We start from the raw sequence: 26,930 nt of genomic DNA, 5'->3' as shown, positions 1-26,930 counted from the left end.
GAAGAAAAAGGAAGTGACAAATGAAGAGGAGAAAGACGACTAGGAAAAGGAAGAAGAAGAAAAGGAGAAGACCATGGGTAAGAATAGGAGCCTGAATAATTTGAATGAATTTGGAAAATGATTTTACAACCAACGAAGAGTTTTATGATTCAAATACGATTCAGTTCCGAGCGAGCTTTACCTCGAAAGAGTGAATGAGTTAAATCTCATTGAATGTTGTTAAATGAATTAGTCGTTTTGACGCATTTGAGACTTTGCGAGGAGTGCTTTTGTGTGTGTGAATATCTTAAGAGAGGATACAATTTCCTTACCAAATCTCAACTCAACTTAACTGGGTTAAACAGGTAGAAAAGCCCGAAATTAAAGTAGAACTGCAAACACTTCCTTCCTTCAATATAAATTCTTTTCCCCCCAGTAGACCACTCTTCCCAAAGCGTCCCACTCTGGGAACCATGCAGAATACTTCATCTCCCCCCCCCCCCCCCCCCCCCACTCTTCCCATAACATTGTCACCGGGCCAGGCGGGAGATGTTGTGTAAAACTAACTGTCATAATTGTTATGGCCACGATGAAAGTTTGCAATATAAATTATAAACTTCCACAACTTCCAACCTCACCTTCGAGTCTCTCCCCCCCCAGGGGGAATCTTTCCCTGAAAGTGGGACACACTCTGCCAGGTATGGGAGCTGTATAGAAAAGCGGGCTGTTTTGGAGGATCTGCTTCACCCACCGCAAAAGTTGCCTCCCGCCCTTGACTTTTTATTAATATTTAATCAGCAACTCGATTTGCATTTGCTTTAAATTTGAATGAATATTATAATCGAGCGATTCCGAAAAGCGCTGGCTGCGGGGAAAATGGTATTTTTCGGTGCGGTTTCTTCCTACTTTCAGCCGGTGAGGTGGTGGTGTTTAAATCCCTCCCCCCAATATGTAACCACACAATGGGTGTCGGTTCTCCTTCAGGGAACATGTAGGTTTCCTGGTGAATTCACCAGGCGCATCCTCTTCATCCAACGCAGCACACAGCAGTGAGCGTTCTCCGGGCGTAGAAGAATATTCCATTAGGTGAAACGAATTAAATTCCCGCCGCAGTCGATTTCATCTGCTTTTGGAAATGAATTTTCCTGCCACAGAGTGAGCTCTGGCGTGCTCTACGAATCGACAAGGCGGAAAGGGCTTGCAATCTAGGCCACATTCCTTTTGCCAACCGAACTGCTTCGCTAGGTGGTTGGCCGTAGCCGCCGGCCAAGTCATTCCGTCGTCACGAGCAACAGCTCGATTTTATCCCAACGTCCTGGCAGGACAGATAAAAACACAGCCAACGCTGCACCACCACCACACAGCCCATGCGACGAGCGCACAGGGTTTACGACGAAATAATTGAAATAATTACCAATCCATTAAAATTTAATTACGATTTAATTATATTTAGAAAACAGAAAATGTTACCTCACTCTTTTGCTTCTCCTGGACGGTGACTGTGACGTTGGTGTCATCGTTCCCGGTGCCTCTCTGGGGTGAGGTTTTCTGAGGGCGGCACTGCGATTGATGAGGATCGACAGTCGTCCGCCGAACGACACAGACCATCTGGAGCGAACCAAGAAAAAGGACAAATAAATATAGTAACAAACCAGCAAAAAAAAAGAGCGACACAAAACAAAGAAGCTGTTACACAGCCAAGGACGCAGAGCAAAGGACTCGTTTGGTGGTTTTTGTGGCTTAAATCCGTAGCAGAGGGCAGGATAATCGATAAACTGATTGGTATGCAGAGCTTTCTTGTGCTCCGTTGGGTGGGTGGTGGTTGTGGTTTTATCGGAAGGAAGTGCGGTTTACATGAACATGGGGAAAAAGGAAAGCGCCTCAATCGGATCGAGGCGCCACTCAATCAAGAATCGGCATGAAGAAATAGACATGTTACCACCATTCCACCACCAGCGCCTACTACCAAAATCTAGTGGCAAAAAAGCCCCTTTTTCCTAGACCCGGAGTCTGCTGCCGAAGGTTAGTTCATTAATTCTAATAACGGCATTGACAATCGGACAACTATTTGGTTTGCTTCCCATTTGGAACGGGGGGAGTAGATTGGTCATTTTTAACCCACAAACGGATACACACACATTCGCCTAAATAAGAAAGAGATGTGAGGGTTTTTGTTGTACCGAAAAAGGATTGGAAACGTTTTTCTCTCCCCTCGCCCAACCATCCCTTTTTTTAATCCACAGACGAGCTGTGTGTTAGGGGAATCACACTGGCTGGCTGGCCACCACCCTCGTATAATGCTGTGGTTAAGAGTGGAGGGTGTACGTGCCACCCATACGCAAGCGTATTATACAAACGAAGTGAAACATTTGGGCGATTTTTGTCTGCTTTTTTGTCGTCCAAAAAAAAAAGGGGGGGGGGAGGGAAACACATTGGACTGGCTGAGTCAGGAGTAATCGATACAATCTACGATCTTTTTTGATTGAGGAAAGAATGTATGAAGATGGAGTCTTTTTTCTTCCCTCCCACCAGCAAACCCTCACCAAGGATTGATTTGCATTTGTTGCAAAATTTAACAAACCCCAGAGAAACAGCAAGGAACGGGAACCTTTTTCCCTTTGTTATGTCCCGATGATGTGTGTCTCTACTGACGTGCCTAAGATGGACAACAGCAGGAAGCTACGGGGTACGGCTTTCCCAACACCAAAAAAAAAAAGGACATATTATGAAGAGATTATTAGTACCGACTGTTTCGGCTTAAACCCTTTACCCTTTTTTTTATTAGATAATAGAATGAAAACGGGGTAAAAGCTTACCTTTTTTTGTTGTTGGAGGACAGGACGAGCAGCACACGTTGGAGTTGAAGTTAAAGGTTGATAGAAGCGCCATCTCCTTCATTGCTTCTTTGTGTGATATTATCGGTTCCTCATTCACTTCAGTGGACACTTATTTGCTTCTTTTGTTTGTTTTTTTGTATTCTTTTCTTTAATAATTTAATAGCTGTGTGAGTGTGTGTATGTACTTTCCCGCTGTTCGTTTTCCACCATTTTTCGTTTGAGTTTTGCTATTCTCTTCTCTTTTCCAGCTTCTCACTTCTATCTCTTTCAGTGATTTTGCGTTTTATCCATATCTCGTACCAGCTTTTTCTGTGCTTCTTATCACTCTTGTTTGATTTCATTTTATGGGGGAAGATTATCTGTTTTTTTTCTTTACTTGTTTTAATGTTATGTGGTTCTGTTGCTTTCTTTTAGCATAGTAAAGTTAATTGTTGCGTATGTTGGTACTAGTTGGTTCTTTGCTTCCTGTTTTTTTTTATGAAAGCGGTGTTACATATACGTAGAACACCAGCAGTTGTCAGCTTCTACTGCTTTTAATCATTGTTTCAGAGCAAGAACTGTTACTTTTACTTTCAGTTGCATTGTTATTATTTTGTTATCACGAGTTTTATGAGTGTAATATCGTTTGGTTGTTTGTTTTGCTTTGTTGTTGAATTTGTTGTAGCTTGATTGAATGATTATCCGCATTTTGATGAGTAGTGTTGCTTTGGAGTACGCAAAAGGGGGCAAAACGGATCCGACGGATGGACCCAGTCAGATAAGAAGAAGAAGAAGCACTAATTACAGCTACGACACAAAACACTTTCGTCGCACGAAAACAACAAAAAAAACTCATTGCAAGCCGGCGAGCAAAACGAGCAAAACGGGAAACTCCACAGTAAAGAATTATGCTACACTTATTGTACAAAACATGGAGCGCGCAAAGTAACCGAGTGCGTGTGTGTGTGTTTGTAAAGCTCCACCCCATACTGTACCGTTCCCGTCGTAAGTAGTGTAAGGGATACTTATTGGTGGTAGTGGAGAAACGCATTTTTTTACATTAAAGCTTTAAAAGCGACAAACAATCGAACGAGCTTTAGCGTTAACGAGGGAATACACACGCAGGGAAAGGAGTGGGCATTAAGGGTGAACCCAGGGAAGGAGAGGATTTGTATATGTGTATAAATGTGTTAGCACGTTTCGGTGTTACGCTTTGCACACAACGGCTCCTTCTTAGGAGGAAAGGGGATTTTTCGTAGGGACTAAATTTCATACAGCTAGCTAGAGATGAAACGTGCCGCACTCCAGCACGAGCGCAATTGATTATGATATTATGTATGTATTATGTATATAGTAGATAGGTAGTGTTGGGTACCCCTTTCGTATGATATACTGCTTGCAACTATACTCCATCGTGAGTAGCCGCGGTGTGCTTTTTTGCGCCGCGCGTGGGTATTTTTAATGTAAAAATGGGATTAACGTTAAAGAATACAATTTTGCTGGTTGTGATAGTGCTATTTACAAACGGAAATACACAAACACACACCTAATACCCCTTTTTCGCTTAGCCTTTTTTCCCCCAATTAGGGAATTCCTTTGCCTCAAAAGCACATTCCAAAAGTCTACGGGCGTGTGCACATAACAAGTGCACAAAAACGTGGCACCAAACAAACTGAGAGGTTAATTATTTGGGGGAAAAGTGTTACAGTAATGTGATGCGTCTGTGTGTATGATTTTCCTTATAATGCTTAAGCTTACTTTACGGTTACATCCACGCGACACGACATACTGACTGTACAACATTAAATGTATGCCTAACCACACACACTCTACCTCTCTGTCTCTCTCTTTCTGTTCTCATCGTCGCATTTTGAAAAGTTTCTCTCACAATTTCATTATTGTTTCCGTTGAACGCAATTTGGTTGGTGTGTATGTGTGGGTGTGTCTGTTTCTGTTGGGCCCTGAAACGCCCCAAATCCGTTTTCGCTAATGGGAGGCAGTATTTTTGTTTCCAATAAATTTCGTTTAACTATTACACACAAAAGTTCAGTCACGCGGCTCCACACAGCGCCTATCAAAAAGCAGGTGGCCGGTTACAATCAATCAAAACGAAGTTTCCTTTTTTTCCCACTCTGCTCGGCTTCACCACCCGTTTTTTGTTTAGTTCAATTACAGCAATCGTTTTTGACATTCAATCAATTTGCGCCTGCTTTGTATGCAACACGCATTACACGCTCGCACAGGTTGCTTTCCGTCTCCGCCACTAGGGGGCGCTGTACACAACATTTTTTCCCCTTTTTTGTTACTTATGACATGATTCACGAAATAAGTGACTTCTTTTCACTCTCTTTCTCTCTACCTGGCACTTTTGCATGCATGACCACCTTAATCCCATCCCCAATCGTGCACGCGCGCGCGTGTGTGTGTGAAATTGATATCACAAAATTGCAATTTACCGCCACGCTCATTTTCCATCTACCCTTAAACCCTTCGCTTTCTCTTCCTTCTGCTCTCTTCTCTCTCGAGCTGTTTTCGGTGTTCTGGAGTTTGTTTTTTTTGGTCCTGATTTTTCATCAACCACCACACTCTTCTGCGCCTCATCCCCTAGGACACATTGTTAATTAATTTAATGGTTTCACTTGCGTTAATGAGCCTTAATAATGACACGAAACGGCAATGATGACACAACATTCTCTCTCGCACTGGCCGGGCCTTGCTGCTGCAGTTTTCATTAGCATTACCGATTGCAAACCGGTGTGTGGCCAGCGAAGTGAAATTAATTAATAGCCTTTTTCACGCCTTTTCCACCCAACAACTGTGTGTTTCGGTAGATTGGGAAAGTACATACAGTCCCGGAGTGTGTTCTCGGTTCAGAAGGAATGCTCCACTGCAACTTTGTAATCGGTTTCGTGGGGTTTTTCGATTACCAATATCGCTTAATTAGTGAAAAAATCTCCTTATTAAATCGGACTCTCCTTTTCTATTTTTCTCCTTGGTGTTCTTCTAACTAGTGGTGTGATCATGCAATGCTAATGCTGGTCCCAACCGCCCTTACTCCGCACCGGCCGAGCTGTCGTGCGTCATGTTCGAGTCCAGGCTGGCACAGTCCGAATCCTGCTCGGCATTGCCATTATAGTTCGCTGCCTCCTGCAGTCGCATCAGCATGTTCAGCAGCGGGTCCTGATTTTCCGCATTGCCCGGTGCGCTCGCCTCCAGCCCCACATCGTCGGCCGTAATTTGGCGTAGCTGCGGCACCGTCGTCGGTCCGACCGGCCACGGGTACGTCTCGCGTATGTACGTGCACGGATCGACCCAGGCACCGCCGCGCCGCCCGTACAGCTGTACGCCTTCCCGGACCGCATCCATCAGGTACGGCGCCAGATGGTAGTTCCACACGTCCGTGAACCATACCTGCGAGTCGGGCAGATTCATCGGGCAGGAGAGGAAGAGCCGCGGACCGATCGTTACATCGCTCGAGCTGTGCGTCTCGAGGAAGCTGTTAATGTGCTGCCAGACGGTGGGCAACCATTTGAGCACCTTTTCGAGCTGGGGCTGCTGCTGCTGGTTCTGCAGCTCGACCGAGAAGAGCTTGCGGCGCAGGAAGCGCCCCAGGAAACCTTTCACCGGTTCCATGTGGTTCGCCGTCAGGACCTTTAAGAGAAGAATTACAAAAAAATAAATATTTAAACTTCTGTTTTGTTTGGCAAATTTAACATGCATTTACTAACCCATCGGAAGTTGTGGTGCAGCTGGAGGTTGGTCGTGTTGCACGTGGCTTGCGACATTGTGCCGATAATGCACGGCAGCTTGGCAGCGGTGGCACTGAGTAGACAGGAGAACACATCCCCCAGGGCGGACGCATGGTGCAGATTGTCCAGGATGATCACTGCCGGCAGCTCCTCGGCCGCACCGTTGGACATTGAGGCCTGCTCCGCGATGTGTCCAAGGTATTGCTGCAGCTCCTTCGAAGATTTGTGGTCGACACTGTTTGATGAGACAAGAAAGCGTGGAGAGCAATTAGTATAAGTAACAAGAAATATTAATCTTCTCAATGAAGAAACTCCACTTACTTGAACGTAGCGATCGCTTCGATCGGATTATCCCGCCCAGCCCTCGCCACCAGAAACTCGGCCAACTTGCGCGCCAAATAAGACTTTCCAGTCCCGCTCGGCCCGCACAGTATCAACCGCCGATGCTCAGTCAGCAGCGAAATGTACCGGTGCACGATGTTCCGCAAAATCAAACTATCAAACGCCAAGCTGCCGACGCCCTGCAAGCAAATGTACAGCGTCTTCACGTTCCCGATGATGTACCCGCACGGCAGCAACTCTGGGAAACCCATCTCCGGTCCACGCTTTGCCTCCCCCAGATGGTACGACGTGATCGAGTCCGTATTCAGCCCCAGATTCGTGCCCGGATCGATGCGCGACAAATAGTCCTTAAACGTCTTCCGCACAATGTAGTCCAGATTCTGCCAGGTCGTCTTGCCCGAGATGTACGTGTACGCGATCACGAACTCGTTCGTCTCGACGCCGCTGCCGAGCGAAAACGAGCCACCCCGCGGATGGCCGCCCTTCTCACCGGCCTCGCCCTTTTCCTCATCGTCCGGCGATGAGTGGTAGTAGTTATCACATTCGTTCATCTCCTCCGCGTACTTCGGGAACGATTCGGGCTGGCCGAGATAAACCGCGATCGAAATCTTCTTCCCATCGACCGGATCGGCCACATCTTCGGCGGGCGTGGTCAGGATTTCGTTCACCATCGCGGCCCGCTCGATCGTGGGCGACAGTTCCGCGATGATGGCCGGGCTGAGCGGTGCTGGCGGTGGTTCTGGCGCCGGTGCCGGCGGAATATTGTCCTCCTCCGTTTCGTCCAGGTTCTGGGGCAGCTCGAGCGGAGCCCGGCCCATACCGTTGTCGGCCGCTAGGCTGTAGCGGCGCGGCTCGCCGATCGAACCGCTCGGGCTGACGGGGCCGAGCGATACTTCGCTGCCGGCGAGCGAACGAGTCGTGACGAGCCGCTGGAGCCGCTCGTTGTTCTGCTTCAGGTTCATCATCTCCTGGCGCATCTTCATCACCGTGTCCTTGAGGCTTTCGAGCTGGGAGGCGGAGCTGAGCGCTTCGAGCCGGATGTCGGTGAGGACGAGATCCTTTTCGCGCAGCTGCTTCTTGAGATCTTCCACCACGGGGTTACCGTTCAGCTCGACGATCGCATCCACGGGTTTGGCTGATTTTTTTGGAGGGGACAAAGAAAAACAATAAATCACTACAATATTCTTGAGACAAAATGGAATCTTCTTCACTCACCATTGTCAATGACGGTCATCGTTTTGTGCGGGCTGCCTTTGGTTGGTGACGGTGGCGGCAGTCCCGCACCGGGTGGCGGTGGAATGCCGGCGGCATGCTTCAGCCCCAGTGCGCTCGTCGTGGTGGTCGTCGTCGTTGTGCCATTCTCCAGCACCGACCCATGATGGTGATGGTGGTGATGGTGATGATGATGATGGTTGCCTGCTGCACCGTCCGGCACTGTACCAGCTGCTGCTGCTGCCGTCGTCGTCGTCGACCCACCGCCATTGCTGCCACCCGCCGTCACGTGGCGATTGGTTTTGGAGATTTTGGCATTGCGCGAAAAGGCTTTGGTAAAGGAGCTGCGGAGCCAGCCCTTCTTCTTCTGCTTGCTCTTGTCCTGGGCGGAGCAGCCGGAACTGACCGAATTCAACGAGCACATAGAGTCGGAGCTATGGTGCCGTTGCATTTCCGCACCGGCCGGCGCTGCGGACGATGCTCCACCGGTGGACTTTTGTCCGCCGTTTGTCGCACCGCTGCCGCCGCCGCCCCCGGTCGTGGTCGTCGTTTTCGTCTGCTCAGCTGCGATCTACAATGAGCAGGCAAAGCGTGTATTAGTTTTTGTGCCAAATGTAAGTTTGGATTGCATTTAGATCACTTACCGCCGTTCCGTTGACCTGCCCATTAACTTGTACGCCCATACTCTGCATATGGGCGGTAGTTAAACCGGCCTGGATCGATTGCTTCCGCAGCAGCTCTATCGTTTGCCGCATGTCCAATATTTCGCTATCCTGTTTTTGGAGCGAAAGCGAAGAAACTCAATTAATACACACATAAACACACACAACGGCTGTTAAGATACGAACCTTTTTCTCCGTCGTCGCCGTCAGCGACTGCAGTCTGTGGGTCATGTTGGAGAGACTCTGCTCGAACGCAGCCACCACATGAGCCTGCGGGGCGAAAAGGGGAAAGAAACGTCAATTAGTGTCAGCCAGGGTATTGATTCGATAAATCGGTATTTTTGTAGCTTTGAAAAGGGTTCATCATCATGGCCTCAGGGATGCCTTGTAACCCCTCCAGAAACGATTACATTATGAGTTCCTCCTTTGTCGTGGTGGTGCTGTAGGAAGAAGAAAAGGCAATGCGCGGCGGACCTGTCGGCCTGTTGCATCCTACGACTACAAGAGAGCACAGTTTTGGTGGCCACTTCCGTCTTGTTGAAGGGTGAAAGTGGCATCAAACGATCGATAGCTGACATCCTCCGATCAATTAAAAGATAAATTACATGATCTTTTCCTACTAAGTAACCTTTTGAATTGTGGAATAGCCAATTGATTTCCGACGTAAGACGTTCAAACGACGCTGTTAAGCGAGATGGAACAAAGCAGCAAGCATCAAACAAGTATACAGTAAGCACAACACATCGTAGATGCCTCCTCTTGGGGACACATGCTCATCGTATCCAAGATCATTAAAATCATCGCGCACACACAACGGCCCATATCACACGACGAATTGAAATGTGTCCGAGTGCTCACTTCACCGAGCTGTCGGCACGAAATTGCTTACGACCTCCAGAGGCAACCCCCAGAATTGGACGGATTGTTGCCATAAAAAAAAGCATTACTCTCAATTAGTATTGATGGGGTGTGAGAGAGAAACGATCGCGCTGCTGGGCCCATGATTGGATTCGATGGTCCAATGGCCCACCAAGACCACAACCACCGTCCCCCGGGAGCGCAACCACGCATTTATTGATGGTGACAGATGTATGATATGCTGGATCGGTGGACCTTCTGCTGTCTTCTCCCACAGTGGACCAGAGGTCCATTAGAACGTATTCTTCTGGTTTTGCTGTGAGATTGAATATTTTATCCAAGTCGGCAACGAAGAAAGACATCTCCCGCCGCGTGTGAGGTGATACAGAGGGTGAGGGCCAAGGAGAAGTTGCTGGTTGGTTGGTCTTTTCCCATCGCCAACACAACACACACACACGAGTTGGACGCTCAAACCGCTACAATTGAATTTCCATATGAATAGAAGACATCAAGTGACTGGAGAGCATCATCATCATCGCCAGCAACAAATGTGTAAAATGTGACCCTTTAACAACATCCCTTCTCCACCAGCTCTCCATCTCCCCATCAACCAGCTCCAACATCTTCCGGAATGCACCACAGGAAAGGAAAGGGGAAACAAAAGCATCTTGACGCTTCCCCGAAAAGGGGGAAGATTATTTTCTAGCACAGTGTGTACTTGGACAAGTGATGTTGTGTAGAGGGATTGACGCATTATTTTTGGGGTACAGCATTCAATTTTTGGGAGAGGAGAGTTTACAGGGTGTGGACAGAGCACTGGGCAGACCCACCCCAAACACCGAGGGCGAGAGATATCACACACCATCATCTTAATAGGATGTTGTTGTTTCAATTTAAAGCTAGAAGGAGGAGGAGAAGGTTCGTTTCGTGTTCGTGGCGCTCATCTTGTAGACCACCAGTCCCATGATAATGAAATAAATTTGGTTGAGACTGTTGGCTTGATAGAGGGGAACTCCAACAACTCCTCAATGGATAAGGCGTCGTCGTGAGAACTTTTCGATTGGAGTTCGTGGTTTAAGCAATGCACCCAACAAACTAAGCCGGAAACAGTGTAATGGGAGCGCAGACAAATAGGATTTAGTTTATTGCATCTTCCAAATCCCGAAATTGGTTTGTTGCTTCATGTTTCTATTTATCTTGGGGTACAAAAGGTGTACTCCAAAGCTCCGTTCTATATCTCCCATTTCCTGCAAACAGACAGCTAACGGCAATCTACGATCTTTCTCGCCCGAAGCAACACCTGCTCTTATCAACTTCTGTAAGCGCTTCTCCTCGGTTGAGATAGCATAGGCGCTACTCTTTTCATGTTTTTTTGAATGTCCCAAAAAACATCAGACCAACAGGGGCCACTATACCGGGTTCAAAATCAGGTCACTGTGTGTATGTGCTTATCTAAATCCTTCCTAATCGCAACGAGTTGCTACATCGCAAAAGCAACACTCATTGCACCGAGGCATTAGGCACTGTTTAATTCAATATTTGGCAACATGATCGCGTCCAGTTGCATTGTAGCGTGATGGCTAGAAGCACTCCCAAGCGCTTGATAGAATCGTGCATAGAATGCACCTCAGTTCTGCTCGCATTCTGTGCTCCTCCGTTTCAAAGCTGCTACCGAATCATTTGTCCATTTGAGAGGATACGCAGTCATGGAGAGCGCTTGAGGGAGGTTGTTTATCATATAGTTCCACCACCATCTCTTCCTCGTGTAACAAGCCAGCGAATGCCACCATACGAAAATTAATAACTTTACCCCTCGAGGGGCACCAGGCCAGCCAACCAACCATCTCTCATTCATGGGAACATATTTCACCAGTCAAACTGTACCGCGACACCTAAGGGCACATACACATACACAAAATACCGGCAAAAATCGCATGCACTCCCTGATCTTCTCTCTCCTATTCCCCTGCAAAATTGCAATCACTCGCGCAATCTGCCCGGAGTCATTATATGGGACGCGTATTGGGCACGTCACAGAGCACGCTCTCTCTCTCTCCGTCTCGCTTTGATGACCCGCTGGCATGGAAGTTACTATTCGCTTGTTCGCTTCCCCGGCAACTGCAGTTCCATTGCTAGGGCCCGTTTGTCCCATCGAGGGAGGGAAGGAAAGGGAAGCCAGGCAATGGAAATTAATTTGCCTGGAAAATTTGTTGCAAATGCAATTATTTGCTTCGGGGCGGGTTTTTCGCTTTCGGCCCGAGCGCATATGGTTTGGCGGCATTCCGTGCCCACTCAACCGATTCTTACCTTCCAATGGGCGCAGTAACTATTGGAGTTGGGAGTTCAAAAGAAGGGGAAAGGGAAGCACGATTTCGATTCCGGAGCAGTAACAACAAACAGCAAAAAATGTGTGAGAAAAACCGCCTACAATGTTGCCGACTTCAAAGCACACGCAACACGTAACCAAGCCCGCCTCGAGAGTTGGCGACGCGAATGCAATAAATTGTGTATTAATTTGTTGATCCAAATTGAAAGCCCAATTTGTTTGTGTGTGTCTTCGCTCTGTATTAATTTGTCGCATATTTTTCGTACGCTAATCACTTCACGAGACAGAACTGCCACACAGCGAAGTGTGCTCAAGATGCTTAAGTAATGTCTGTCTCGGTGTATTCTATCCAGCGTGTCATGCTATAATCTCCGATGAAGCTGAGAAAATGGGGAAAACTTTTGCCATCCGGATGAAGATTTCACATGGAAGTCCCCCCAGCCCTCGTGGTGTGTGTTGGTTTCCTGGGGAGTTTGTGGAAACTTTTGCTCAAAGACACCAACAACACGCTCACGCTTGGTCTGGGGCTCGTTTCGCAGCTCCCGAAAGTTCGCCCTATTCGGTGAGCTGGTTATCGATAAGATAAGAACTTTGAAGAAGTCGTGCAGGTGTGAGGCATAAGCGACACGTTACATCTTGGTAGTTGGGTGCCTAGCAGGTGTATAGCACCCTTTTTGGGGGAATTTAGGCGAAGGTCAACTTAGCTGCGATAAACAAACCACAAACCAAGGAAGATTACTTTTACAAGGTATGCCGCTCCAAAACTAATCCAGAACCCACCCAGAAGACCATTTTAGGTGTAGCATTTTGTTGGATGAAACTTTGTGTGAGACTCGTTGGGAGACAAGGCTTGTTTGTTGTTCAAAATCACGTATGATGCACAGAAAGGTCTTGCTGCCTGCGCTAACTCTTGCACTAGAGCTGACCTTAGAATTTAGGCATGCAATTCATTAAATGGGAGTCTACACATTACCAAGACGAGCTCCGATGGACCTCCAGCATAGCAAAAGCTCTCCCTTTTACACGGCTGATTGATGGACCACCACCAAGAAGAAAGTCGACTCCACAAGCTCTCCGCTCTCCCTTTCAAGAACCACGTATCAAGTTTAATGTCGTATTTTCCATTGTTACTTACGGACACAGGGTGGCCACCAAACGACTCCACCATCAAGAAATGCATGTAAATGCGTCCCAAATTGTCCGTCGCGTATTTTTCCACACTGGTGAAGGGTCGCGGTCTTCTACCTCAAAGTGATGCTCGGAATTTTCCCCTCGTCCCGGTAAGACGATACCTTTCTCCACTTTCGATCGTTGAGCGTCGTCACACACGTCGTGTACATTGCTCCTCTCAAAATATGGAGAGGAGGTCACACAAAACAAAGCGCGAGTCCGCAGTTTGGATTCCCTTTTGGCCCTTTGAAGCATTCGAACCCGTCGGCAGCGAAGGCAGCATCACATGCAACCACATTCGAGCAGCTGAGAGCTAATTGGTCCACGAAGAAGAAATTCAGGTTTTCCTCCTGCAAAACACACATCGCCCGCTAATCAGTGTCGGGTTTCTTTCTGGTGACCGTTTGCGTTTCCCCACAACCGATTAGGAAGCCGGGGAAAAGAGGGAGGAGAGAGAGAGAGAGTAACACACACTGTGCCCTCCCCGGTGGCAGTTGCCCGGAAGATGTTAACAACGAATTACTGTGTGACACAATCGTGTCTCGTGACCTCGAGCAAACAAAGAGCGAAAGTTGTGCGCGTCCACTTTTACCTTCGCCGTTTTGTGTTTCAACAAGACAGGCCCCGACAGACGTTTGACGTTTGGCAGGGACGCACTTTTGATGGTGCAATAAAATGCTTTAGTACTCGCTTTAATCGACAACAAATTAGGTGCGTCTGTTTTTCTCTCCCAACTTTGTTGAAAGCCTTGTTAAAGGCAGCAAACAAACGAGCTCGTGAGTGGTTGAATTGGTATCTTTCCAGTCACATCTGCACATCGCCCACACGTAATGCGCTACACAATAACCATTTAAATCACTCATCGAAGGAACAGATACGCACACGACGGGACAGTCGTCTTCGATGGGCATTAAACAAGACTACTAAAACACACCATTGCTTGCTGTTAGAAGCACTCAAGTTGTTGTCGCCAGTTAGCTAGCTAGGAGGAGTTGGCCAGTCGTGCCGCCACCGCTACACTATTTGTCTTTACAAGCAAAGAAGCGCGCGCATACGAGCGACTCCTCTGGCGTGTCAACCATCACACACCTATCTCTCTCTCTACATACACCATTCTAAAAGATGCTATAAATAATGGATCGATAATTCACCAGAGCACACGCCATAAATTACACGCTTACGCGTACACGAAAGGCAAAAGCTCTCCCCGTACACAGTCGATCGGTAGGCAAATGGAATGGAACCGAGATTTGCCTCCACCGGGCCCCAGCTCTTGTCTCTCGTGTCTCTACAACTCACAATCGTAGGATTGGAATTATGGACCAACTTTACACCAAAGCCGAACGGTTCCATCCGTTCGCCATTTCCAGTGATCGAACTCGATCACCTTCGATGAAATCAATTTACAACTTCCAATCTGTTTAAACGATTATTGGGTCCGTATGGGTCCAGCGAACGCACACACAACAAAACGGGCAGGGATTTGAAAAGATCCCCCTCACCGGTACGGTAGGAGGAGTGCCTAGTCCTGGAGGCCTAGACAATCTCCAAAGCGGCACCCACCAAAGGTGGCGAACACATTCCACAAACACATGCCACGCCATTTCGCGAGCGCCTCACTTCAACCCCCTAGACAGCGAACAGGAAGATGGAACTAGGCCGAACTGGGCAGACAGTTTGCCGTTTGATTAGGAAAAGGGAGTTCTCGCTTGCAGCCCACCTCGCCCTCTTCGTCGATCGAAATTCACTTAAGTGAAAATTGATTTATCAAACGGCATATTTGGTGTGTGTGTGCGCGCGATCGTGAAACATCTCACACCGCTGGGAGAGAGAGATCATGTACCGCTGCTTATCGCCAATCGATAGAGCTTTTGCGTGCGTGTCTGTACCGCCGCCCGTGCAGTTGAAACTGGTTTAGCGGGCCCAAACAAGGGCCTCTCCACGATATCCACAAAAGCTGTTGAGAGCAGTTTTCACCCCGTACCGCCGTTCGTCACCGTTAATTGAAAAGCTATGTTCACGATCGATCGATCGCTCGTGTTCGCTGCATATAGCGCGCTGCATCGGGCTGTGGATGTCTGTGATCGAGTTACGAGACCTCACGCGGTAAGTCGGGACCACCACAATAATCATCAGCAGCAGCAACAACACTACCACAGCCACCACAGAAAAACCTATGTTTCCGATGAAGTATTGCAAATTGAGTTATCTGGCACCTCGATTGGGTACGCTTGGGGTGGGGGGACCAACACTCCACTACCCAAAAGCTACAAACATACAGGGGGGGGGGGGGGGGGTCTGCAGACAAGATCGCACAGGGAAGATATCATAAATTACAAAACGCGAGCACCACACGCAGGGAAATTAAAATATCCAATCTATCTGGACATGCGATCGAACGCTGAACGCACTTCCACAAGAGCAAGCGCGCGGGCTTTACAGATCTTCCGTCGGTTCGGGTGGGGGATCAAGCCTCACAGGAACTGTAGAAGAAGTAGAGGACAGAGTGCGATGTATCTGCTATTCTCACTGCAGCGATGCTCTAATGCTTTAAGACCCAAAGAACTTGAGCTCTGTTGGAGTAATTGCAGAGCACAAGGACGGCAGAGTGAGAAATTCTGGAATATCCCAAGGTATTTCTGGTAGTCACGGGCGTAGCAAGTTGTCTCAAGGAAAAGACCCGCATGTCATTTTGTAAGAAATTGGAGTTCCTGGCTACACGAAGGTTGACATTCCCATGCGGTCAACCTCAGAGATCCAGGTCGGATGTGGTTGTGTACGAGCCAGAACCTTCCTCGTATCTCTTCTCACACAGCCTGGGTTCTACGTGTGTAGTGTAACTTTCATCAGTCACATGGTCGCATTATAAATACTCGAAAGTATTTTACCCACCACTGTTTCTTGTTGCAGTGACGGGATAATAAATATCATTCGCCTGTTCTGTTTTCCCCGGATGCAACGTACGGGCGTGTGCGCGCACATGACAACCCCCCCCAGAGTGGTCGCCGCACCCCACATGACTTGACTTATTGTTTTCGCTAGTTGGCACTTGATTGTACGATAAATTAGAGCGCGAGTTCTAAATCCCTGCCAAGTCTTGGGGTGGTGGTGTGGTGGTTTTTGGGAAATAGAATGCACACCCAAATGTTGTGTAACCGCAAGGTCTTTTAGCTCAAGCGATGCAACACAACAGCGATGACGACGACAATAGCGCGCTTGTGCTGTTTTTGTTCGGTACACAAGCGACCAACACGACACGGCACCGTTTTGTTTCGAGTCTATCAATTATCCGGTTAGAGCACCCCCTAAAAACTATGCTACTAATCCTTTTCGGTTCAGCTACTAACCTCCTCCCTGTCGGTTCTGAAACCATTCTACAACAACAATCTCAACACATTTCGACCGACAAATTTTGAATGAGCCGCAACAGCAACCGCAAATATTGCGCCACACAGCAATTGTGTCCTTCCCCCTCCCTGTTTCGGGCGGATGCGGTGATGGTGGACAGAAGTTAATTGCTAACAACGAACGAGCATGTTGTGAAGTTGCCTGTTCCTCCTACTCCTCTTCCGACGGCCAATGATTCGGAACCGAAATGGTCAGATTATCGGCCGTAATCAAGGATAATGGTCGGTCCCACTTTCCTCTTTGCACACACAACAGTGCATTCAGTACCGGGGTATGTGTGGTTGTGTGTGACAACAACGTTGGTAACGTTAATGCAAAATGGTCACAGAGCCCCAACCTCAACTCTCCACACGCACCTTTCATCGAAAAAGCCAGCTGCTGAATAGTTGAGGTTAGGAGGCTTCCCCAATCACCCAAAGATCACAACCAAAAAGCATGTGCAGCATCATCATCATCATCACGCTCATTACGATACGATTTTTGGGGTTCAAATGTGGACATATTCGTTTTGGAATTTGTGGAATTATTTAGTGCAGATTCAGACACCCCAAACCGAAACTCCCAAAACACACCTCCTCCTATCGACGAACGCTAATTGTTGGGTTTGAAATTTTACTGCATAATTCGATAGGAATGCCTCCTATCCTTTTTAATGACTATTTGCATTCTCGTGTGTATTGTAGCCCTTGCACACTCAAATTAAAATGGCAAATTAATTGCTGGAATTAAGCGGATAAGCTACAGAAGTGTGTCCACTACCTGATCACAGGGGGCTGGGCGCAATAATGCTGTACACATTAAAATTGATCTAATGACCAAATATCATCCTCCCAACAAAAATTTCCCGAAAACAGATACATGCTCACACGTGCAATAATAATAATAATCTTTTGGCAGGTTGTGCCGCTCTTTCAGATCGGCCGGGGACTGTGCTGTTGCGGGTTTTGCTTGCAAATAATTACACAGTCTGCGCTCCCGGACACCGTTAGCAGTGGTCAGCTGTTCTCGAGGCGCGTATTTGCGTACATCTACAAGGCCGCAGCGTCACTGCTTGCCTCTCCGCATTCTTTCGCGTCTTATCGTCCGCAAAACAGGGCAGCTGCTACTACACTCTGTGTGTTACGTCGTTTGCATCATTTTTGCGTTTTTTGCTCGATTTTCACATTGCATCAGCGTCTGCCGTTTTTGTTGGCCCAACAAACACACAAGGTGTTTTCGGTGGCCAATTTTATGACCGTTACACACGACCGGTGTTTTACGATGGCATCCGCTTGGTCGCCATCTCATCTTGCGGCTTCTAGAGCGATGATGATGCCGCTGTTCTGCTTCATTTGCTATGGAGACAACTGATAGTAGCGCGACGGCTATACACTGTGTCACTGTTTACTAATTAAAGGCAAAGGGATGATGCTGCTGGTCGTAAATCCAGTCCAAAAAGGCTCCCAAAAAGGCTTCTTCACTGCTTCCATAAATGGAGCGGAGTGAAAATCTTTCCACTCATAAAACCGAACGGTGCATCATCATCATCATCATCAGTAACAACACTGGACAACATGATGGACGTTTAGCACCTACGGCCAATGCCTAAAACGGTGTGCGCCAGGCATTAGTGAGCGATAGATAGTGTGCCTCACGAAGGTGTCAAACTGAAGCCTTTTCCGAAAGGGAGGCGAGACGTTGTGCGTAACAAAGCGTGTCTTTCCGTAGGTTTGAAAACATCTTCTCTTCGCGCGTAGCAAAAGCACACACTTCACACGCGAGCCACGCACCCTCTCGAGCGGAAAAAAGGGAGCATCGTGAGCTCCGAAATCGTCCAGAGATTTCCCGTTTTGGGAAGGAAAAAAACAACGAACAATCGATGAATTGGGAGCTTTTACTTCGCGCCAATCTTGAAGTCAATCGATGGGATTGATGGATTGGCAGTTCGGGTTGAGTGCTACCTCCTCTGTGTGTGTGGTCTCCAAAACACTCCTACACAAACGTGTCGTTTGGGCCGGATTAGGAGTGTGTGAAATGGAAACGCTTTTAAACGGTGGTCATGGTGTGGCCCACAGCAAGTGGTGGTGACGAGCCACATACACACATTTAGCACCTGTGCCGAGTGTTTCGGAACAAGTGAACCCATAAACGAGGAAGGTAGGTGTATTTGGCGGAAAATTGATAGACAAACATGCGATGAAGATGCGGGGTGGGGGGGGGGGGAACCCTTAATGGAAGTCAACATGCACGCCACCAGCACCGGTTATCATGAGACGAAGTAGCATTGATCATTCGAGACAACGGAGCTATTTGGATACCATTAAGAAATCAATTAAGGGTTTTGACGAGGATTTATTACGTTTTTCCGGATTTTTGAATCAATTTTAAGGATTTTTGTCATAAAACCAATCCATAAGTCATTGAAAAGGTAGAATTTTGACGAATACTTATAAGAAAATTTAATTACTAGGTCACCAAAATATGCAGTTTGCTGATCACAAACTCCTAAATTTATGCAATTTATTTCACAAAATTACCTTTTTATTTCTTGTTGAACAGATAATTAACACAGACTTCAGTTTCAAAGCCATTAAGAGACAATTTTGGAACGCAAAACGATTGAACCTCGCCGCAAAGGGCCCATCTAGCTTGTTTAGGACAAATAGATCGATAGTGAGTAACCTTGAAATTGCTTTGTTTACACACTTGTGCCCTTGTTTCCGGTGCGTTTAAAAGGTTCCGGCTGACAATATCGAGAGAGAAAGAAACACACCATCCTCACACGCACCTACCAAACAACCCATTATGAATTGCAAAACAGAGAAAAACGTCAGGCCGGTGGAAGATAGTTTTGTGCGTTTCTCACGCCCGCCCTAACACAAGATGACAGCACATTACGGCGCCCATGTTTATCTAGCAGCATCATACACCAACAAGAGCGACAGAAGAATAATTCCCCTTTTCTCTCGACAAAAAGACAATTAAACAGCAAGACTGAATTGCAATAAAACAAATTGTACAAATTCCTCCCGTTTCTTTTCCTCCTTTGGCTACACACAAAGCAACATGGAATGGACGAAACTTTCACATGCTTGCAGGCGAAATTGTGACGATTTTTCCTTCCCTAAGCGCCCTGTGGACACCACGCGTTTGCATCATGGCAGAGACATTAAACATAAAACACACAGACACACACAACCAAGGCTGCAGGTTGGAAAATTTTGCACACCAACAGAGCGAACAAACGCGGAAAGATGCGGGTCACGATTTTCATTCCCCCTCCACCACCATTGCGCTGCCACAGACTCAAGACGGAATTATTTGCACGAAGACGAAGACAAATGTCCCGCCAGTGGATGAACAGAAAAGAAAATACATCACACTGAGGGGTCCATTTCGAGGGGGGTGTAAGGTATTTCCGGGTTTCACCCGCAGCCGCCTTTCAGTTTCACTTTTATTCCTGTCGCCCTTCGGCGGGGCGGCCGTCCCAAAATGGCAGTCGGCGGCGACGGTCCGTTTTGTGTCAGTGATTGGAAAATCGTGTGGCATCTCTCTCGGCGCGGGTGATTTTTCTGCAATTTTTCAACCCCATCAATCGGACGGAAATAAGGCGGCAGCAGCAGCAGCGCACACTTTCAGCGCTAAAATGAGGTAAAAATAATGAACCCTTAGAAATCCTGAAGGTTTTTACAGCTCTCTGAGTGCTTTCTATAGCCAAGCATACAGAAAAGGGTCTCTACGTCCGGTTGTAGATGCCTTTTTTTAATTTAATGGAATGACTGGAGCACTCACAACCAACCCCCTTCCGAAGGGGACAGGGATTTAAATCCGCCAAATGATGACCTCGACCAATATGTGTGCCTATCACCATTCCTTCTGCCCGCACGCGGTCGGTCACGCGTCACACAGGGTTCAGATATTGGAAATGGAGCTGTGGGCTTGGAAACCTAAACATACGTGCAGCAAGCAGCACGTAGGAATGAAACGGAGAGAGCGCGCTCCGGGCGCGTCCCTTTGGCACACGATCTGTGTGTTGTTTATTTTCCACTTAACCACCACTTTTCACGCTAACGGTCATTATTCAGAAGCTTAAACAAACATCCCATTCCCTCACGAAAACGGGGAACAGCGATAGAAAGAGATCGGCCATTCATTGCGCCAATCGTGCGACACATGGAGTCTCTTTTCCTACCGCCCTCACCATCACCCACGCGTAGCCCACAGCAGCGGGAAGAGCTTTTTCGTGCTACAGATCTGATAACTGCCACACACAACACTACCCGTGTGCTTGTTATGAATCACGAAACGTTGTCTCCACGCTCCCCCCAAGGGTACTCTGCTACTAGCAGCACACCAGCCAGGCAGGGCAGACAAACACACACCATTTTTCATCTGCACGTATGTTGGGGCTCATTCCGTCTCCATCTTCAGGAAGATAAATAATGAGAAACAAATCAAAGCATTCAAAGACCCCCTCCTGTACACACTCTGAGGATTGGTCCATTTCGCTGCTATTACAGCAACTAGCTACAAACGACTGATGGCTTTCCTACGCCTGCGTTGGCATCGCGCGGTTGGCAGCTGCTGAGAGCTGACGTTGCAAGTATTGCTGCCGTGAGTGAGGTATATAAAACCGTTTAGGCGAATATCACTCGGCCCTATCTAAAACAGGACTTACAAATACGCGAAGGGTTATTAGATTGAGGTCATCCGCTTGGGGTGTGTGTTTTAACAGCACAAAAGGACAGTCTGGGCTCCGCCCGGGGTTTGATTACATTTACAACACACACACACACACACACACACACACACACACACACACACACACACACACACACACACACACACACACACACACACACACACACACACACACACACACACACACCAGTTTTTGCTGTTTCACACCATTTAATTCTTCACAAGGGTCGGAAAAGGGGAGTTACTAAATGGAGATTTGTTTTACTGGTCTCTCTTTGTCGAAAGGTTCCTCCGACACGTTTAGGGTCAATGTTAAAAGCTGGCGACACAGCTCAGACCTTGCCGATAAAACCAAAACAGCGAATAGGACGACTGCCAATTTTGTTGTCAACCCGTTCCCAACTCCTTCCCAATAACACCGACTAACATAATCCACACGCCTGGAAAATGGTCGGGTGGTTGGTTGGTGTTGTCTCGTTTCATATTCAAATCACGCGGACACGCACGCTGACTGTTCGCTTTCACTTTGCACCTTTTACTACCACTGGACCCAGGGACACGGGTAGAACTTCCTGTGTGGGGTTGTCACTGTGGAGCGTTCTAAAAGCCTGAAAGCGTGTAATAAAACTCGTACGGCGTCGGGGCAAAAAAAGGTTAATCACATTTGATGTCGCGCCTCTGCTGTGTGTTGTGCACGTTTTTTGAAGCCGGATGAAAGTACACACATTTTCCGTTTTTGTACATCCACAAGGTTGTAAAGTGTGCTACTGCTGCTTTTCAGGTTCAGCAATAATTGTGACATTGAACTTCATAAGTGAGTAAAGACATATGTAGACAATCACACACAGTAGTGACTTAATTTGCACAGCAACGTTTTATCACACCGAATTTATTGCAATAAATCAAACACGTACCAACCGATATAGTTCATTTCAGTTTCACTTTTTGCTTCATTTGGCTCCCTTTATACTTGTTTCCCTCAATTTCCTACAGAGTGACGTACAAGTTGGTTGGTACACCACTGTTGTCGCAACAGCAACCATTGATAACCGAGTGCGATAAGAAACGATTTCAGTTTTGCATGCAATTTAACAACACAAATCACGACGACACGACTGATAAGCCCGATTACAGGGGGCCCTTCCTTGTATTGCGTCAGTTCCAACCATTGGTTGTGCAAAAAGATTGCAAATCGCCCATTCAAATTGCCAATTACATCAAAACAACAGTAAAACACCCTCTGTGAAAGGTGTGCCGGGGAGCTTACAATTGGCGTTGGGTACGAGGTCTTACCCGGGGTGTGTTATGGCAACCTGGCACAGCGATTGAATGAGTTTTGTAAGTCGTGACACCTTAGCCTTTTGGGGTCGTTGCTGGTGGCTAATAAAGACATTAGACACGGGACATCTTGACAGCACCCGGGAAGCACTAATAACAGCAACAACAAAAAGGTTCACAACTTTCATCTAATATCTCCCGGGTTTGCTGCTCCTAACATCCTCTCCAAGACATACATTCAACTCAATAAAATGGGAAGGCCCACTTTGTGCTCTCCGTGGCACTTTCAGTCCGAAGTTCCGGATCCGGCAGAGAACGGCTCAGGTTCGGCTTAATTTAGACGAAGTGCCCTCGCTCACATTCCCGCGTGTGGGTCGTAAATCTAAATCACTTCATTCGTCGTGATTCCCGGTCGCTACATCGTATTACTAGAAATGCATCCTTCACTAGCAAAGTGCTGGGGAAGCAGCCCCATCCGTAATGTGATCTTTGTAATTCATCCCACTCACACTGCGGAGTGGAACGTTGTGTGGAAATCGGATCATAAGGCGTAGAGAAGGAGGAGGGTATAAACCACATCCCCGAGACCCGATGCGGCGCACGGCTCAATCATCAGCCTGGATCGGAAACATGTGAAAACAATGTGGCTGCTGGCGGTTCGGAATAGATCAAGAGAGAAATGGTCTGACACTTCGTAACCGATCAGCCTATCGATCGGTTTTCGATCGCAATCTACGCTCAGGGAGAGAGAGAGAGGGGAAAACACTGAAGGCCTTTCTTCACGCATCCGTTCCACTGGCGGATTGGTTTAACATTTTGCCACCCCGCAATTCGGAAAAGGGCCGCCACTGACACTCTCTCAAGTGAAGCGGAACGACCCAAATGCCCCAACTTCCTCTAACTCTAGACTACGGATGTGAAGGGAGGAAGGTTCCGAGGAAGAGGTTCACCTCACCTTAACCCCCAAAGCGGAAAGCGGCACACAATTGCTTGCTCGCTCCCTCGAGTACAGCCTCGACGGAGTGGCTTAGGTTGCAAATTTCTAGCGTGAAACACGACGAGACAAACTGACGCGCGAGCGCACTCCGGCGGCATGAACGCAAAGAGGAAACATTAAAAACAAAAGCATTCAATAATACCAACAAACAAGCAATCCAACCCTGCCTTGGGACCTTGCGTCGGCGACTTCAGAGCAACTTCGCCACCGCGGGGCCACGATGTTGGTTCGGGATTTTCGTTTTTGCGCAAATCCGTCAAGCGCGCGCATTACGAGCGTGAAGAGATTTGCGCGCGTGTCACGTGGCGCGACGACTGTCACGCTATTGAATCGCGACCGCCGTCGCCACCGCCACCGCTGCCAAGATCGAAGACGTCATATTAGACGTGTTGGGTAGAGATTTGGGGGGAGAGATCGCATACACCTGAAGACACACAGGCAAACACACTTTAGAATGCATGTCAGCTTCAGCGCATTAAACCGCTGCTAGGGGGAACGAACGATCGGAGCACCAAGATACGCCCAGGACCACCACCACCATCGTCGTCATCGGGGTGGCATCGGAATAGGTTGTTTACACACCTTCGGGATATTGTTGGTATGGGTTAGCAGCGCGGCAGAATGAAGATTTCCCCACACATCAAAATGCACACCATATGCATCCAGCCGGTTTCGGCTCTCGGTAAAGCGTGTCTGAACTCTTACAAACTGTGATGATAGACCTCCGCCCGCCCGCCATGGGTGCACGGGGATCGTGTTGATTATATGCAAATGGGTTTTGTGGGGCATTGGGGAGACTTGTGATTCTTGATGTTTTCACATTGGATCATCACCTTAGAGGCGATTGGTGGTCTCCTAAACAACCAGTGTTGTGGAGGTTTTGGAGCACGCTTGATAAAGAGTTTTGATCCGTCCCATGCAGAACACCGTTTCAGCTTGTGAAGTTGACAGATTTCTGAGAATTTATGAATATGTTGGGTTTTGGTCTTCAACATAGTGTTGTTTCTTTATGTATTTTTGACAATTCTTGATGTGTTTTGAGATGTGTGGAGGATGCTCTTTTCTTCATTTTTTATTAAAATTGAAGTTTGAGGCTCTTCTCCGTAGACATCAAATTCTGAAGTTTCTATCTACACACAAAGTAAACCTTTCCATGAGATGATCCTAACATTTGATTCACCACCAAGCTGTCTTTCACCCTTTTCACATCTCTTGAACCATTCGCCATCATGCACATCATATGTGCTGATGCCCATTATGTGTCTTTCATTCCGCCGGGATGATTATTTTGCACTGTACCTACGCTGTCCAATTGCGAGACGGTCGCGTCATCGCAAGTCACAAGCCGCTCACCACAGTCACACACTAATGAGGTGGAAATTTCGCCCGAAAGCATAATCGATGTTACGATCCTCCAACCTTCCTTCAGTGCTGTTGAAGAGCATCAGCAGAGTGGTTAAAAGCAAAAAAACCACAGCACACTGTGTGCTACCATTTCGCAGCTTCGAAGCGACACCACGGTACAACAGAAATACTCATCTCCACACACGAAAAGAAAGCCTTCCCATTCTTCTTGCGTTTGGGGAGTAGAGGGACATAGAAAAGTGGGAAAAGAATACAAGATGATGGCTCCAATGGCAGGTTCTCCCTATCCACATTCTCCTATCCTCAAACGGTCCGTCCCTCATGGTGAACACATTGGAGTGTTAGAATGCTATCGCTGTGTATTTCACCATCGAGCGGAACCCAACCAACACTCTCCCTCCTGCCTTTTAGATGAAGCTTCCTGACCTTGGAGCCCTTCCTTCCACCATACACTGCGCGGCGTCCGAATCGACAACTTAAATGAACCATTCCACTACACTGGCGTACGTACGACGTACGTACTGCAGAAGATGCCACAACAAAAGCTGGAACCAGATGCCTTTTTCTCCCGCGAAGCTCAACAGTAATCTCGGGGAAAGAGGAGTGTAGTTGAGAAGTTGTGCTGTGGTCCCCTTTGTCCATAAAACTGGCAAATGGCTATTAGAAAAACAACGGTACAATAGCGCTCGGGATGAATTCTGGGCCCGTGCTGGCACCACACCAGAAGGGCGAGGGCCGCACAAAACCGCAAACCACCAATAGACGCAGACAGACAGACAGTCAGTCAGACAGTCAGTCAGACAACAGCAGCAGCAGCAAAACGCTTCGACATAATTGACTCCATTTATATAATCTCGCCATTATCTCGCGGATGGAAAAATCGCCTAAAGGTTCGAGGGAAAAGGAACAACAACACAAAACCAACCAAGAGGCAAACGACGAACCTCACGATAATGATAAGCACGCAAAAGGAAGCGACTGCTGCATACACTGCTGCCCATAAAGCATGAGCCTCAACGGCAACGATAACACACACACAAAAAACACATGACGGATGAATTTGGATTGGCAAAGCCCTGAATTGCCTGAATCGGAGTGGCCCGCCGTTACTGCTGCCTCCGTTCGCAAATAAGATAGCGATTTAATAACGTTCTTCTCATTCACTTTCGGTCGAATCGAAATTTAAAACATCGCACACGCTCCTTTTTATCTGGATGGAATTTTATAGTCACTGTTGTTTACAGCAGAGAAAAACACGATTAACCATCGTCATGTAAATAGCTTAATTTCAAACCAACAGCATCTCCAAAAAGATGAGCGCGTGCTATAAAATGATTGAAACGCTCCACGCTTTTCATACCATTTTACCTTATTCGGGGGGTTTTTTGGTATGCCGGAAGTTGTAAATCGGGCTGTTTTTTCTTTTGCTTCTTCGTATGTAACTTCGCGTCTCATTTAACCAAAACACGATTCTCTCGATCGATAATCAAAAGCGATAAAAGTTTATGATAGCAAAAATGACATCATCTTTACCCCCATCGGCTTTCAACTCCCAAAAGAAGTGATTTTTGCGGTTTAAAATAAAAAGGAAACACCTCAAATGATTCCCCATCAACACCCGAACCACGTTTGTGGGGTAGGAGGAGGTGTATAATCTTGGTCACACACAAACAACCGTACACGTACCGGTTCAAACCTGCACACAAGTGGCGAAAGAAGTAACAGATTTCCGTTGCAGATTGGTTGCGGTACCAACAACCAACAGTGAATCGCATTCAGAAGATGACCGAAAATAACGTGTGCCAACGACGCGCGCGCGCTCGCACGCGTGCGTGGGCTAACAACAACAAAGCGGATGGATGGAATGGAACGAACGAACAACAACACTTCAACGCGGTCAGCGTGAACTGCTTCGCGCGTTCTGGGAAGGGGTGGAATTTTGAAAATAAACCGCTTTCCGCGAATGTCAGAATCTTGAACGCTTGGAAGGAAGTGAAGAAATTCTACGAAAACCAAAGTCAATTAAATGTGAATTCTAAATGGATTTCGATGTCCACAGCAGAAGCAAGGACTGTCAGTTTGGTAAGA

At 47.4% G+C, this 26,930-nt stretch overlaps 2 protein-coding genes across 9 annotated transcripts in view; both read right to left on the bottom strand.

Annotated features, from left to right (window-relative positions):
• The window catches only part of LOC120956616 (40S ribosomal protein S21), a 489,791-nt gene that overhangs the window by 446,328 nt on the left and 16,533 nt on the right, over positions 1-26,930 (bottom strand). The gene's annotated exons all lie outside the window — the stretch shown is intronic.
• The window catches only part of LOC120957068 (protein sickie), a 303,567-nt gene continuing 279,809 nt past the window's right edge, over positions 3,173-26,930 (bottom strand). For all 7 annotated transcript variants that reach the window (XM_040379025.2, XM_049610522.1, XM_040379019.2 and 4 more), the window contains 6 exons: positions 8,947-9,030; positions 8,743-8,871; positions 8,102-8,669; positions 6,866-8,021; positions 6,524-6,779; positions 3,173-6,446 (listed from right to left, as the gene is read on the bottom strand). In XM_040379025.2, the coding sequence (XP_040234959.2) occupies positions 5,847-6,446; positions 6,524-6,779; positions 6,866-8,021; positions 8,102-8,669; positions 8,743-8,871; positions 8,947-9,030 (2,793 nt within the window). In that variant the 3' untranslated portion in view covers positions 3,173-5,846. The remainder of the gene's footprint in view (positions 6,447-6,523; positions 6,780-6,865; positions 8,022-8,101; positions 8,670-8,742; positions 8,872-8,946; positions 9,031-26,930) is intronic.

The sequence above is a fragment of the Anopheles coluzzii genome, chromosome 3 (assembly GCF_943734685.1).
Source record: "Anopheles coluzzii chromosome 3, AcolN3, whole genome shotgun sequence".
Lineage (NCBI taxonomy): Eukaryota > Metazoa > Arthropoda > Insecta > Diptera > Culicidae > Anopheles > Anopheles coluzzii.
Note: the sequence above shows the minus strand (reverse complement) of the source record. Positions and strands in the feature narration are given on the sequence as shown.